Source organism: Clinocottus analis, unplaced genomic scaffold, assembly GCF_023055335.1.
Source record: "Clinocottus analis isolate CAN_PGR_092001 unplaced genomic scaffold, fCliAna1.0.p SCAF_22, whole genome shotgun sequence".
Lineage (NCBI taxonomy): Eukaryota > Metazoa > Chordata > Actinopteri > Perciformes > Cottidae > Clinocottus > Clinocottus analis.
This window is the reverse complement of record NW_027175954.1, coordinates 5,233,725-5,249,104: the sequence shown is the minus strand read 5'-3', so window position 1 is coordinate 5,249,104 and position 15,380 is coordinate 5,233,725. Positions and strand designations below refer to the sequence as shown.

Sequence of the window (15,380 nt, the reverse complement as noted above, 5' to 3'; positions counted from 1 at the left end):
TAGAGTACATATGAAGTGAATACATACTATGTAATTAAAAGTGAACACCAAATATGTGTTTAGTTTATAATAAACAAGAATTAAAAGCTCATTTAAAAAAAAAAGATCCAGATTTGGATGCAAGGTATTTTTCGCCATTCAAGGACATCAGAAATGTATTTCAGCGATTTAAAATAAAATAAAAATCCTTGAAATAAAAATTTCCACCACAAAGTATGCAGACTTTGTCCAACGTGAACAATAGACCCTTATTGAGCTGAGGTATGTCAAGAGCATGTGATGCCCAGGGAGGTGTGGCCCCTCAGGTGCTCCGTAGAGGTAATACACTCCAACTCTGAGTGACTCATTCTCACACACACCTTAAACATCACGCATGGCACTCTCACACTTTAACTCGTCAACTTCACTTGCCAGCAAACTGTGGAAATACGCTAAAAGAGCACAGCGCTCATTGCAAAAGGATCTCTTTTGAAAAAGCTAATTACTTCAACTGCATTTGAAGAGCTGCTGGATTTTGGACTTTAAAGACAGTGAGTTGTTGTATACAATTGTGTTCTTTCTCCCAGGATTGTGTGCCGGGCTGATCTCTTGTTTTGATTTCCACCACCTGGGATTTAATCAGAGGGAACTTCTTCTAAACTGTGGAAGTACTTACACAGTGCAACAGTCACAGTTCTCTAATATTTTATATTCAGTCTTTTAAGGGACATTTCTGAACCGTTCATGACAATGCCGGTGGTCAAAGTGGAGAAAGACTCTCCAGCAGACAACACCTTCTCTGCCTCCAACCTTCCACTGCAGTCGGAGGAGCAGCCCAGAGGTCGGAGAAGGAAGAGACCTCTGCAGCGAGGGAAACCCCCCTACAGCTACATCGCACTCATTTCCATGGCCATAGCCAACTCCCCGGACCGCAAGCTGACTTTGGGGGGAATCTACAAGTTCATTACAGAGCGTTTCCCCTTCTACAGAGACAATTCCAAGAAATGGCAGAACTCCATCCGTCATAATTTGACTCTCAACGATTGCTTTATCAAGATCCCCAGAGAGCCGGGGCGGCCGGGGAAGGGCAACTACTGGGCCTTGGACCCGAACGCAGAGGACATGTTTGAGAGCGGCAGCTTCCTGAGGCGCAGGAAGAGGTTCAAGCGCTGTGACTTGAGCACTTACACCTCATATGTCCACGAGACACCAGTTTTCTCTCCGGTCCAGATTGCCAGGTCAGCGGCGTACACCAACTCAGTCTACAACAACATGACAGTCAGTCCGGCCTACGGGCAGCAGCTGAGCTCTGCTTACTACCCCTCTTCCTCTCCACCCGGGTTCGGACCTGGTCAGAACCGCATGTTCAGCATCAATAACCTCATAGGACACCAAACTCCAGCCAGCATGCTGGGAGGTCAAGGACCAGAGGTGATGCAGCAGCCCGGCAGGAACTTCAGTACCGAGGGGCTCCCAAACGGATCCAGCGCCTGCAGCCTGGGAGTCCCATCTTTCCAGAGCCAACCATGTGGAGGGTCTGTGTCTTCCCGCTCCTCTACGCACCCCGGGTTCTCCTACTCCGGGCCAAACGGCCACCCGCACCACCACACACACCAGAGCTCGTATGCACAGGGCCACACCCAGGGGTACGCGGCGACGGGCCGCCTCCATTCCTCAGGCCACGGGTCAGTGGAGGCCATGGACCATTACGGCAGGGTGTCCCCAGTCCAGTTGGGCTCTTTCTCCCAGTATAACAGTGCTGCAGGTCCTATCGCCAACACTGGGGGCTATCTGAGACACCCAACGTACCCAGGGAATATGGACAGGTTTGTGTCCGCTATCTGAGCTCCTGAGACTCCAGAGCTGAGCATCTCACGACATCCGAGACTTGAGCAGCACCCAGTGAGCCAGACATTTCTGAACGCAAATGTGATTGTATTTCTTTGTACATGACATTTGTTACAAAGACAAAGCTTTCCACCCTGACACAACTGTGATTCACCACATTAACCCTACAACCCATTTTCTATATTGTTGATGGTAATTTACTTTGAGATACACGCTATGAATTTGGATTTTAAAGTCAAGGCCTCCTCTCAGCATGTGAGTGTAAAGATTGTTGAATATTGTGTGTGTGGTTGCAAGCTTCTTTTTGTGTCATAAATTGAATGTGCAAGTTTAATATTTACATCACAAGTGAGTTTAATGACTTTGAAATATTAGTATAAATTATGCTTCATGGTCGTAGGCTTTGCAATAAGTGGCTTGTATGAAGAACGTCAGATTTAGTACATTTGCATGTAATGTAATGCTTATTCGATTGCCGTTTTTGGAAATAAACAGAATTATTTAGCACTTTGGTTCTTCAAGAATAAAATATTTAAAATATTGATGTATAATTGCTGTTCCAATTTAAGCAAGTGTGCCAAAATATTACACTACAATTGCATTTTTTTATAATGTGGTTTGCCAAAGATTTAATTTATATCAGTTTTATTTGCAATAGTTATAAAAAAAAAACAACACATTTTAAGGGACGAACAGATCAAGACATTTGCCTCCAGGAACCAAAAGAAAGCCCTCACACATCTTTTTCTTTTGTGCCCACGTTGTTTTCTTCAGTGTTTCAGCTCAGCTGGTTTGAAGTGTCGTCTGGAGCCACAGTATTGTCAGTCACCGTGACCGGCCTCAATTATCATGTCCAGACATCAACAACACACTTAGACAGACGCGCAGTTAATCTACCACACAGATCCACTAATCAAGAAAATGAATTGACTTGTAACTCAATATTTCAGCCTATAAAGTGAAGGAGCGGGGGTCCTTCATCTCAACACGAGAGACCACCCTTACAAAAAGTCTGCATATCTGACAAGATGAGACTCGTAAGGAACCGCTTGGTTATCGTGAAAACACTTGATTTTCCTATCAGAAAAGAAGCTTTGCTGATAGATGCGTTGGGGGGTTTCCGAAGTTGAGAGGGTTTTGTCTTGAGTGCCACCAAATCAAATGTGGATCTCTGTGGATTAAATGAGGATTGCAGTAATCAGCAAGTGTCAAATTAAAATTTCAGAAGGACAAGGACATTTGTTAAGACCTGCACTCAAGATAAAAGCGACAAAGCTGATAAGCAACGAAGATTCTTTTGATAAACACCGGCCCGTTATGGTCCAAATGGTAGACTAGAAAGCATTAGGTTGCTATTCACAGCGCCTTTATTAAATACTATTAGCGTTACACGAGCAACATCTAAAACAAAGAGCACAGTCTATTTAGCATACCTGATATATAATAGCAACAGAAAACTACTGTGTATGGTCACATAAAGATATCAACCTATCCACATTGTGAAGATGAACTCATTAGTACATTGAAAACACCTGTGTGAAAAAGCTACTGGTGATTGCTGGACTTTTGTGGGAAAGGTGTTTTTCTTTGCAAATTAAATATAGATACATTTTTGATGACAGACACTGCAGCAACGCAACAGACGGAGGGGACAAATCTTTTGCATTAAGTGGTGGTTTTTTTGCATATTGCTATCACGACCAAGAACCAAGCCCAATCTGAAGGGTGTGTGTGTGTGTGTGTGTGTGGTGTTCCAGGCATTATTACTACTTTAAAACAAACATCTGATGGATCAAATTCAATACTGGGCCAAGGTATTGAACTCAACTGCTTTGGTATACCAATATATTAAATTAAAACCAAACCAGGTGTAGAATGCACAATTTTAACACTCGACAGAAAAAAAGTTATCAGCAAAACTGTGCTTTTTTAAATTATTATTATTTTAATATGTCTTTGAAATAAAAACATAAAAAATAAGGAGCAACAACAATGCATAAGATCATTTTCATTTATTTAATTTATACTAAAAATAGAAACGCATGCAGCGAGGACAAGCTCAAACATTAGACATAAATACAATGAACACAGATGACCATAACAAACAAGTCAGCCTATGTATTCAATAAGCTGTTGGAGTTGGACACTATTCTTCACGACCTCCGGCAAAGACAGCAAAGTCTGCGTGGAGGAAACAAAAACAATCAGTAACTGAAATATTCCTAAATACGTTCAGTATTTATACTATCGTCTGAACAGAAAAAGAAAAGCAAAAGCAATGTATAAAGCATCTCTCACCTCTCGGACTTTGATGAGGATTTTGTTGAGCATCTGAAGCTCATTCTCACTCTTCTGCTGGTTGGTCAGGTGGATCATTTGCTGCGAGACATTACAACATCATGAACACACTGGATTACGTCTCACTTGACACTTCTTCAGCTCTTTAATAACATTAATATATTCCTAATGTATTCTAAGACATTAAACAACGATGCGGGTATGTAGTGAGCAATATCAGTACATCAAGCTGATACTTACGTGTCGTTTTGCTCGGTCAAGGAGTTTAACTCTGGCCTGCTCCGCCTCTTGAAGACTCAGCTTCTGTCGTTCCACCTACAGATGAAACAATCAAAGAAGAGTCCACTCAATCATTTTGAAAAAAAATATTATAACTACACAGCATCTGGCAACTTGCACACTATAAGTGACAGGAACATACCTCTCTCAATAACTGAATCTTCTCTTCCATGAAAAGTGCCGGGTTAGCTGATTGGCTACCAGCTTTTCTCAACTCCTCATGCAGGAATTGAGTCTCCACCTTTGACTCATGGAGAGAACGACGAAGCTCAACCAGCTCCTTTCGCGATGCCTGCGGACATGCAACCAGTAAAAAAACTGTTACATTTGGTCAAGTGGATTGTTTAAAAAAAAAAGGATAGATATGGATTGTGTGGCTTACGTTGCTGTCAATCTTGTGTTTATTTAGAATTTCCTGGGTCTCTTGTATTTCTGCCATCAGCCTTGTCACAGTTTTCTCATCCTATGTAAAGAAACATTTTTAAAAAGGCCCTTATCAGTGCTTCTTCAGCTCAAGATAGTTCCCGTCACTCGGCCCTCTTTTGTAACTCATTTTGAATGTACAGTAGTACCTGAGCTCTCTGCTGCAGCGCCTGATTTCCTTTCTCAAACAGGCTGCTCAGACTGCTGAGTTGGTGCTTCAGCTCAAACACCTCCGCCTCGTGTCTGTTGATTGCGGCCTGCTGCTCCACCTGCAGGCCAGAGCTGGAACAATGCATTAGATCACATTGGATGAGAAGAACTTAGTGTACATGCACCGCCTTATATTTTACATTAAACATTCGCAAAAAAGTTTAAGAAAACCAAAATATTATGAATAATAATATGATAAACTGACAAAAACATGGCAGCGTAATTATTATTATTACATTCATCTCAGAAAGAAACTTTATTAGGAAATAAATCCAGAAATCTTCTTTATATGAACCAACAAGAATTGTATCACTCCATCTGTTACAGATTGTCCATTTCTGTATCAAACCTCTGCCAACGGCACTATAGTATATAGTAAAACAGTCATGTGAAATCAGTTGACGTTGACATGTCATTAATATTTTACATTTCACAAGCAACTAAAAAGATCAATTAATAAATATTAGTCAGAATCTATAAATAGATTCCTGTATATATATAAAAAAAAAGGTTATTCCATTTTACAACACTTACACGGTGTTGCGCAGCTCCTCCACCTGGGCGTCTTTACGCTGCTGCAGCAGCTTAACAGTGCTGGTGAGCTCTGAGACGGTGCTGCCCAAGTCAGCTAACAGCTCCGCCACGCTGCTCTGCTCGTCCTCCCCTGGATTAAACTCCACAGAGTTCAAATTCTTTTTCGGGGTGACGGTTGCAATGCGTGTGAAGGCGCTCGTCGCACTGAACACATTTTCACCCTGTGGCCCCGGTGAGTCTGAGGGGACAGTGAACGACGACTTACATGTTTGATTACCACAGAGTGGACATTTAAGCCACATTTGTAACTTTTAAAGATGTGTATTTAGATGAAGATGCCCAATTTTGGATTTTTCATTAACTAAGATGTTTTCTCTGCAAATCAATAACCATTTCAAAATTACTAAGACATGTTAATTAAAAATACAGCAGGCAATTTTAGCATTATATTATCTGTGGCAATGCTTATTATGCCGGGTAGAAATCTGATCACTTCACCAATAAACAATATAAATAAGTATCATATAATATTGAAGAAAAGGTCATTCACAGCATGAGAATACTGAACACTCTTATCTTTTTTAGGGGGGGGGGGGGCGATCACTTATAATCCTCCGTCACAAAATATTTAAAGCTGTTGAACACACATTCAACCCATGTTCAAGCCATTCAAATCAAACAGCTGCCACAAGAGAATATCTGGGTGTTACTGTCCAAAGACAATTTGCACCATAATAAATACAATATTTATATCAGCTAGACAAACAGAAGTCCACTAAAGACGTACAAGTCGGCGATCAGAGTTTGAACCAGGTTGGGAGGAGGATCATTGAGCATAGTGAGGAGATGCCTATCGAACCTTCAGACTGACCCCCAGTTTACGTTGGCATCAATGTGTCAGAAAGTTGCTAATTGTGTTCAAGGTTAAAAACAAACACAAGCTAATTGACTGGCTGTTTTATAAGCATTAATAAACTGTAAAGTTTCATCCTCGTCTTTGAAAGATCCGAGACAGCCCTTTTCAAAGACATGCTTCTCTTGAAGTCGCATGCAGGGTGAGCTACCGTACCTGATCCAGGAGCTATGTCTGTTGCTGTGTCTGTTACCGCGTCTTCCGCCTTCTCAGCAGTTAATGCAACCATGATACTGTCAACAAAGGAGCTGGAGGGGTGACGACGTTGAGACTCCTTCAGTGGTTCCGACTTCTGAAAACATATAAGCCTCTATGAAAAAAAAAAAAATTCTCCACACTGCATGCTGTATCGATACATGTGTTGAATATCGGCATAGACGCGTATGAAAGGGAGACAAAAGGCAGTGAAATCCGGCAGTCCTTCTGTGTTACCTGGTCATTGAGAGCTTCTTGTAGTCCATTGGTCAGTCCTCGCAGTGTATGATGCAGCAAAGTAATTTCAGTGACCGCCTGCGTCAGTTTCTGGCCGAGCTCAAGCTGGGTTGCATCGGCTCTGGACCTTGTAGTTTCCAACTCCTCCTGCAAACTCCTGTTCTCAAGCCTACATCACACATACGCAGACAGACAAGTTATCATTTAACATACACATAAACACTTTAATTTGTTCAAAACCTAGCACCAGCGTTGTTTAAGTTTAATTATAGATGTATGCACACATAGACACTGAGTGTACCATTTATTTAAATCTATAATTTACTTTTGTTTCATATTTGCTGATACCTACATTATGTATTAAAAAAAAATAAACAAATAAACAAACAATTAAATGAAAAGGTTTTTGACTCAACAGATGCAACCTGCCTCATCTAATCAATATTTATCACTAGCACATTTATATAATAGCAGCATTACATGGGTGTTAACTTAAACCTACTGAAGTTGTCCACATTCTCCTTTTAGGTCCTCACACTGGATGTTCCTCTCCCTGAGGCCCTGCAGGTTGACCCCTACCATACGCTCACTCTCAGCCATCTGCTCCCTCGCTAACTCATTCTCCGCCTGTAAGAACTGACAAACACACACAAAAAAAGAAGTCACATAATAGGATGACAACATCTTAATTGGAAGTCAGTTTCATGTTGGCTCATAGCACAGGTGTAGGAGTAAGAACCACCCCGGGTATATAAACTTGAATCATGTTATGCTTCAGTCTTCTCAGACAATAAAGGTAGTGCGACAGTCCTAATCACAGAAACAGCTCAAGTACTGCGAAGGTAAAAAATATGAATCCCAAAGCTTACCTCGTTCGTCTCTCGCACACCTTTGAGCTGTGTGCAAACGTCCTGCAGCTGCTGGATCTGCGTCTGCTGGAATTGTGAGAGGAGCTGCAGCTGACTGAGCTGCTCCTCCCTTTGAGCCAGGGCCTGACTGACCTCAGACACACACTGCTCCGACTGACCCAGTGACCTCTCCAGGCTGGAAACAAGCAGACAACACATAGGCAGGTGCCACTAGCTGCAGTATGTTATGGATGTGTGGCAGTGAGCAACTTTTCCTCTCTGAGAACAATGTTGGACCATTCTTCTGTCAAAACTAAAGTAATTTTAAATACTATACATGTCTCTTAATATACAGCATACGGACGACCTTTTCACAGCAGGTTTGCTACTTATAAAACTACTTTGACTATTATTTCTATTTAATAGAAAATATTTGAAAAACAGAAGGAAATGTAAATACCCCAAAACATTAATTTGGATGTATTTAGAAACAATTAAGTTAAGAAGAGGTATGGAGACGTCTGTGAAAAGTTTGTTAACAGGAATAAACTGTTCTTAAATTATGTTTGTCATTAATGTGATTTTACTCAATATTTCATATTAAACCATTACAACCTGAAAGTTATTGCATCATCTCTAATGTGTAGATACAAATGAGTCACCACTTACTCATTTGCTCTGTCCTTGGTTATCTGGATGTCCTTCCATGACTGCTGCAACCTGAAATAACATTTTTAAATATTATGATGTATTTCACTGAGTTTTTTTGTATTATTTGTGTATATATAAAAAATGTTCTGTTGCATTTCAGTCGGAGTTTTCTTTTACAGATCATACTTTGTACTCTGATCAGCAAGAGCCTGCTCTAGGAAGGTGGAGGATGCCAAAGTGGAGGAAACTGTGGCAGACAGCTGCGTCACCTTCCTCTCCAGCTGACCCCGCTCTTCCTCTCTTTCTGTTAGCTTCTGACGAAGCACCCCCATTTCTGAAATTCAATGAAAACAAAGATAAGTAAGCAATTGGATAGGCTGATAAAGAAGAAAAGATTGTGTTTTTTTTACAGTTTACCAAGAGGAGAAATTAAACAAAGTAGGTTTTTACCTGATGTCAGAATTGTCACCTGCAGATTTAAATCACTAATCTGTTCTGTGGCAGTTTGCAGATTCATATTAGCTTCTTTAAATTCCTCTTCAATCTGTTGGGTACAAATTCATTTAAAAGCATTAGAAATCATCTAAATGAGCTGCAGAAAATCTTAGTTTAAAGATATAGTGCCTTTGAGACAAGTAGAGTTGCAAGGCAGTGAGTGTCCACGTTAACATGAAGACATTATCGTCATGGACCTGCTCTCTCTCGTCCTCAGCTTGGTCTTTTGCAGCAAGATGTTCGTCCCTCTCCCTCAAAGCAGAAGCTGCCTTTTCATTCAGCTGCAGAAGCATGGGAGCGGTTTTCAGTAGAAGGGCTCTGACTGTGCGGAGCTGTGATAAGAGCACACAAAAGCATCAGACATCGAAAAGAAATGGTGCAAAAATGTAAACGTCACATAAAAGCGCAAAATGATATGAAGGTACAATTGTGTCATTAATACAATTTAGATAAAATTTCAATTCAAACTAAATAGTTCGAAATACTGTTGATGCTGTTATTAATACTTCGTCATATTGTTTGCCCATTTCTGCTCACTTAGAGGAATTGCTACATACTGTGTGTGTGATTGCATTGTTATTTTCCAACAGTATATTATTATCTTAAAAGACATATTAAAACATACTTCTTTCATCAAAGTACTTTGTTCATCCATGGTTGTGGACAGAACATCAGAAGCAGAGTTCAGAATTTCAGTGTAGGCCTGGTTTAATGCAACCTGCACGAGTAAGAGAAAGAATATGAATTAAAAACTCAGATGAATGTTAGGCTGAATGTTTGCCGGTTTTCTGTACCTGTTCCGGATAGGTCTGGTTTAGGGCAGCTGACAGTTCTTGCTGAGACCCCAACATCCTCTCCAGCTCAATGATTTCGGTGGTACAGTGCGTCCTCAGCTGTTCCATCACACTGAAGGCCTGGAAGCAGACAACCAGACAGACAGACAGACAGACATCAAGCCCCTAGAATAACAAATGCTACAAAAGAATTGTAAAAAATCCAACAGCATATTGCTGGAAATAAAGATTTTTAAAAAAAAAGGAAATTAAATGAGTTCAAATAGTCCCTAGAACTATTTCTGTACATGTTTTTAGGTCCACCAGAGACAACCAAGACCTCTGATGCATGAAGTGTTACATTTGAAGAGGCCTGTGATGTATTTTATATTTGTTTATAACCCATTTGTGCTGAAAGACTATATTTAGTACGATATGGAAAATGTTACTTGTTCCAAAGATTTAAAATCTGGTAAAGACATACCGTGGGCATGTAACATTGTGTTTATAAATTATTTTTTTACACTGCATATGTGTGCATATCTTCAATATTTATAGATACCAAATATTTGATCGTGCACCTTGTAGTTCCTGAGATGCAGCAATTTATTCAAAATTTGCTCCAAACGCAACAGAACACCATAATTATTTCAACTTATCTTTTTCACAACAAAAATCATGAGAAAGTATAAACTTTCTTTTATGGCATTATCAAAACAGGAGATATAAATTGCCTAAAATGGAGCCACTTGAACCAGGATTGGAATAATCATGAAGCAAGAGACAAAACACATTAAACTACTTAAGTCACATTGATGAATTATGAATGAAAGGGATTTGGCCCTGTGCTTACCGCCTCCTTGGCTGTGAAGGCGTCCTTCATCTGTATCCTCATGTCATCTCTTTGGTGAAAAGCATCTTTTACCTTCTGCATCAATGTTGTGTGGGTCTCCTTTGTTTTCTCCAATACAGACTTCATCTGACCGTACTAAACAGAAAGAAAATACACTTAAATTATTTTTTTCCCACTGGATATTTACACAGAAGCATGAACGACATGTTTACATACATGTAAAACAAGGCTTTGATGGTCCTCTCTGACAACGGCTCCTACTTGCTTCATGGTAGAGAGAGCAGCATCCGTGTCGTAACTCAAAGAAGTCTATTGGGACAAATGTAAACTGGTATTAAAGTGCAAAACCAGCAGTGTCAATTCCTTATTTTCTTATACAATAATGTAAATTGTTACAAAAGCGTGAGTCATAGCCTGTAATGTAAAACTATTTTGCACATAGATGAACACATGTTTTGCAACATTTTTTAAGTCTCACCATGGTGCCCCTCGTGTCCTGCATACGCTGGATGAGGTTCTGCAGAGAACTTCCATTCAACTCCAAATCACCAATCCTGCTCAGAGCCTCCAAATATAGGTCTCTGTACATTGTGGTCTATGCAAAATAAATAATCAATTAAAAACAAAGATTCTGCATGAACTAAATGATATCAGATATCTTCATAGCAAAATTTAAAAAAACCCTACAAAGTACAAACTTTTAATGGTTTACATCTCCATTGTCAGCCACTTAAAAGATGTATGAATGTTTTCTCACCTGACTGAGTTCAGAGTGGTCTGTCTGCACTAGTTTCTCCCTGAGGTCTGAAGGTGCAGAGCCTGCAGAAGGACATCCTTTAACCCTGGATGCATCTAATTGCTGAACAAGAGCCTCCACCATGATCATGCTAGACCTTAACCTCTGCTCCAGCTCTTGTCTGGGAAGACACTCTAGGCTGCCTGGTGGTAGGCTGAGAGCACATCAACAGAAGGAACCCGTGAGAGGTGGACACAAAAACAGATATCTAATTTAACCATATTCAGAGAACATTTAAAAATAAACTAGTCTCGAGTCAACACTTACTTCCACAGGAGAGGATCCGTTAGAGTGCAGGAATCAACAACAAAGATATTCCTCTTTCTCTCAAATTGGCCAGATGTATTGACGCTGTGGTCTACCCACTTAACAGGAGTGGTGCCCACACAGACACTGTGGGAAGTAGCTTTTGCCGATGGGACAATGACGGCAGCAGAAGGCAGAACGGGAGCGGAGACGGCAGCAGGAGCCATCTTTCCTGATGCCAAAAAAAGAAACTCTGCCATCTGCCGAAGCTGCTGCTGAAGGGGACCATCTGGAATCAAAGGTATATCCAAAACCGGCTTCTCCACTTCAGGATCAGGCACTACACAAGGCTCTGCCACCACATCCCTAACTGGCTCTGACTGAGGCTTGCAACCTAATGCTGTAGAGTTAAACAGAGGTCGTGGCATGGGGCTCTCCAGTTGCTCTGCCCATAACACAGCGGGGTCGACGTTAAACGGAGCCAACAGGCTCTTTTCCCCCTCGAGAGCATAATTGTCCAGAGCAGGAGCCCTAAAAGCCTTTAATAAAGCGAGCGAGGCTCTACGAGCAACAGGACTGAGGAAGCCGAACTGAAAAGCTGACGCTACTGAGGGACACTCTGACAGCACTTTCAAAACACCAGGGAGGTTTTCTGCTTGAGGTGTTTCTGCAGAGTTGCAAAGAACAGGTTGACTTCCAGATAAACCCAGAGCACTGTCCATTTCCTCCTTAGATTCACTGCTGATTTGTACTTGAGATACATGTTCCACATGCACTTCAACAGGTTTAGGGGTCTCTGCTGAAGTCGCAAGATGGCAGCTGTCAGAAGACTCTGTTCTATGAGACATTTCCTGCATTTGACAGATCACAGATTCATCATCCAACGCCTTTAAAGATGTGTTAGGCAGTGAAGATGTACTGATATCTGGTGGATCAGTATCGACGATAACTTCTTTGTTTTCCACATGGCTGTTAAGTTGTGAGTAGTCATCTTCAATGTGTTCCCACGTAACAGAAGTAGGTGCACTGTTGTCATCAAGGGGCTGGCAGATCACAGCCAGTTCGTCAGGCAGGGGTGACGTCTTCTGAGACAAGCCGGCGGCTAGTTCAACATGACTTACGGCACTGCTGAAAGAGCTGCATGTAATGCCCTCTTGTCTGCCAGTCTGGCTATCAGGTCCCAACAAGCACATCGGTTTAACCTTCTCCTCAACATCAAGGCCGACTGATAATGGTTCCCCCAATGGGTCATTTTCCATTTTACAGTAATGGTGATCTAAATGATCATTGCCTTCTTTCCAATCTTGGTCACTCGCAAACATGCTTGGATCAATACCATAATTGTATGACCCACCACAGGTCGCAGTTTGATCAGCTGGTAGAGGAACAGCCTCATCTGCCAATGTGGTGCCGTCTGAAATTTCAATCACACCTCCAGTGCAGTTGAATGATTTGAAGGTTACATCACTTAGTCCATCAGAAGACTTTTCACAGCCTTTTGTGGTCTCAGAGGTGGTGGTGAAGGCACAAACAACATCTTCACTGCTAAAGTAGGGATGATCTGCATGTTCCACTTGACTTAGTTGGCTACAGTCAGAGAGATATGTTAAATTCACACTGTTCTCTTGTAATGGCTCAACCAGCTGTGCCTTAGAAAGAGGAATGGTCTCATCTTGTAGTCCGGTGACATCTAAAACTTCCACTTCACCGCCATCACAAACAAAGGATTTCCAAGTGACATCTTTCTTTCCACAGTAGTCATCAGGAAAATCGCTGAAATCTTGGGTGACTTGTCGATCATCCAAGTCTCCAGAAGACAGTGTAGCGTTTGAGATTTCACAGACACGTGCTGCGTCAATGTCAACCAAGGAGGCCTCTATCCTCTCAGGGTTGTAATAGGGGTGTTCATTGTGGTCACTGCAGGATTGAACTGGTGTACTGTCAGAGATGAGTGTATCTGTTATGTCATGCATGTTGATCACAGCCTGATCCTTAGGTAAAACAATACTCTCTTCTGCCAACACCAAGAAGCCTGGAATCTCAACCTCCCCACCAGGACAGATGATGGATTTAAATGTGACATCTCCAAGTCCACAGGCTTCCACATCATTGATTTGATCCACTTTGGTGGATGAACGAGATTGCAAATTGGCTTCAGGGTTACAGATAGGAACATCAGCCTGTTGATTAAAATAATGTAGGTAAGAGAACGTATTTTTTAAAACATTGAAACCAACAGCAGCCTTTTTAAGTATGATCTTACCTTTGTTGGTTTCACATCATTAGCACAGAGCCTTGATTTAGAGTTGAACCTTGATAATGGAGTTGACAGCATTTCATTCTGCACACTTCTCAGCGGGGTACGCTCCACACGTATGCCTGGAGGCTAACATAAAAATACATAAAAGTATTATTAGCTTGTTCTGTTCTTCAGTATTCAACAAGAAATTGAGCACAAAAACAACAAAAGTCTTACCAAGCCTTCCCCACTAAAACTTGACTTCCTGGAAGACATCACTCTGGAGTGCTGGGACACTTTATACAACTTCAAAGGACGACAAAGACATTGGTGATTGGTAATAAACGTACTTAAAATGTTAATGACACAGCTTTGTGGACACGAACGTTAAGTCCGTTTCTACAGAGAAAACACAATAACCAGCGAGCTAAGAAGCTATAACGTCACGCTACGTGACGTTACAGAGCAACGGAACAGAAATACCTTTAGGCTCACTAACTAGCTCTTTTATGCGCGTTAATAACTTAACAAACGTATCCAGTTGGGCTGTATGATGTAACGTAGCACTTGAGTATCATGTAATGTATTGCTAAGAGTAATCTTAGCAAGGGCGTTGGGCTAGCAAACCTCTTGTTTAAGAAAGCGTTACCGAAGTCGTTAGCTAGTAAAGATAAGTTACGGCATCGGCAGCTAACGGACATTTTAAGACAAACAAATAATGACTTATGAACTGTGAACTCGATTTATACACATTACCTTCCAACGTCTATCAGCTACCAACTTTAAGCAAATCCGGTAAACAAACGCTGAGCGTCGAGATGCTGCAGTCAAACCGCGTTTCATTCAAAACACAAATGTCAGCTCTGGTATTGGTTCATTTCTTCTTCTATTGTTGTGTGACGCTAGTGGGTGACGTACCGCGCCCTGCCGCACAGTGTTGCCCCCAACAGCACGTTATTATCATTACTCCATGGGGATTTCTCCTCATGCCCTAAAATCTATAATTTTAATCTTAAATGTTACCTTTTAATTATAGACAGGCAACGTTTTTCTTCACACTCTTATTTGTCACTGCTATCAACGTCTCTCATCAAAATACTTAAATACATTTGAACTGCTAATCTGCAGTGAAAAAAATATTTTACCAGTTAATTAATTAAACCTCAATTTGTGTAATTATTCCTTAAGTGCTGGGTTTGACATTTGTTTTTTCACCCCATATTTCACAAAGATAAGCAACAATATTGTTGTCTGTTACCTTTAATTCAGCCAAACTGATGCTTTGAAAATGATTTGCCTAGTAATTTCAATATTTGTTTTGAAGATTTAAATGCATGCATCCAACAGCTTAAGCATAAATGTTTCCTTTATCCTTTCGCCACCACTCTCTTCCTCTATCCACCACAGTATAAAAATACACAAAATACACCACAGTAAAGCCATAACTGGAGAGAGATGTAAAGTCACTGTTGTTATGAGCAGTTATATCAGCCATAAACTACTAGAAGAAATTTTAAAAAGTAAATTTGCCCGATCATTCGATTGTGTAGAAAACCAGACATT

General features: G+C 41.0%; 2 protein-coding genes across 2 annotated transcripts; one reads left to right on the top strand and one right to left on the bottom strand.

The window, feature by feature from the left end:
- The first annotated feature begins 596 nt into the window (after positions 1-596).
- Positions 597-1,824, top strand: foxe1 (forkhead box E1). Its single transcript, XM_068589270.1, has one exon. The coding sequence runs from the start codon at positions 724-726 to the stop codon at positions 1,822-1,824; it is 1,101 nt and encodes a 366-aa protein (XP_068445371.1). The 5' UTR covers positions 597-723.
- Positions 1,825-3,824: 2,000 nt separating this feature from the next.
- On the bottom strand, positions 3,825-14,701 carry spag5 (sperm associated antigen 5). The gene is made up of 25 exons (XM_068589456.1): positions 14,574-14,701; positions 14,055-14,123; positions 13,842-13,964; positions 11,600-13,758; positions 11,294-11,486; positions 11,015-11,131; positions 10,753-10,845; positions 10,537-10,671; positions 9,705-9,824; positions 9,536-9,628; positions 9,108-9,242; positions 8,866-8,959; positions 8,602-8,749; positions 8,434-8,484; positions 7,786-7,960; positions 7,419-7,552; positions 6,917-7,085; positions 6,641-6,794; positions 5,572-5,809; positions 4,977-5,109; positions 4,787-4,867; positions 4,547-4,696; positions 4,366-4,440; positions 4,126-4,206; positions 3,825-4,008 (listed from the first exon to the last, which is right to left on the bottom strand). Exons 1-25 carry the CDS (start codon positions 14,658-14,660, stop codon positions 3,937-3,939), a joined length of 5,079 nt encoding a protein of 1,692 aa, XP_068445557.1. The 5' UTR covers positions 14,661-14,701; the 3' UTR covers positions 3,825-3,936.
- Between the last annotated feature and the right edge of the window lie 679 nt (positions 14,702-15,380).

What these genes read in the sequence shown, in the direction of transcription:
- foxe1 (XM_068589270.1), top strand. Translation starts at nt 724, where the DNA reads ATGACAATGCCGGTGGTCAAAGTGGAGAAAGACTCTCCAGCAGACAAC.
- spag5 (XM_068589456.1), bottom strand. Translation starts at nt 14,660, where the DNA reads ATGAAACGCGGTTTGACTGCAGCATCTCGACGCTCAGCGTTTGTTTAC. An exon ending in ACGGATCCTCTCCTGTGGAA is followed by an intron (nt 11,487 to 11,599) that starts GTAAGTGTTGAC and finishes ATGTGCTCTCAG; the next exon opens with CCTACCACCAGGCAGCCTAG. An exon ending in ATCAAAGCCTTGTTTTACAT is followed by an intron (nt 10,672 to 10,752) that starts GTATGTAAACAT and finishes CTTTCTGTTTAG; the next exon opens with TACGGTCAGATGAAGTCTGT.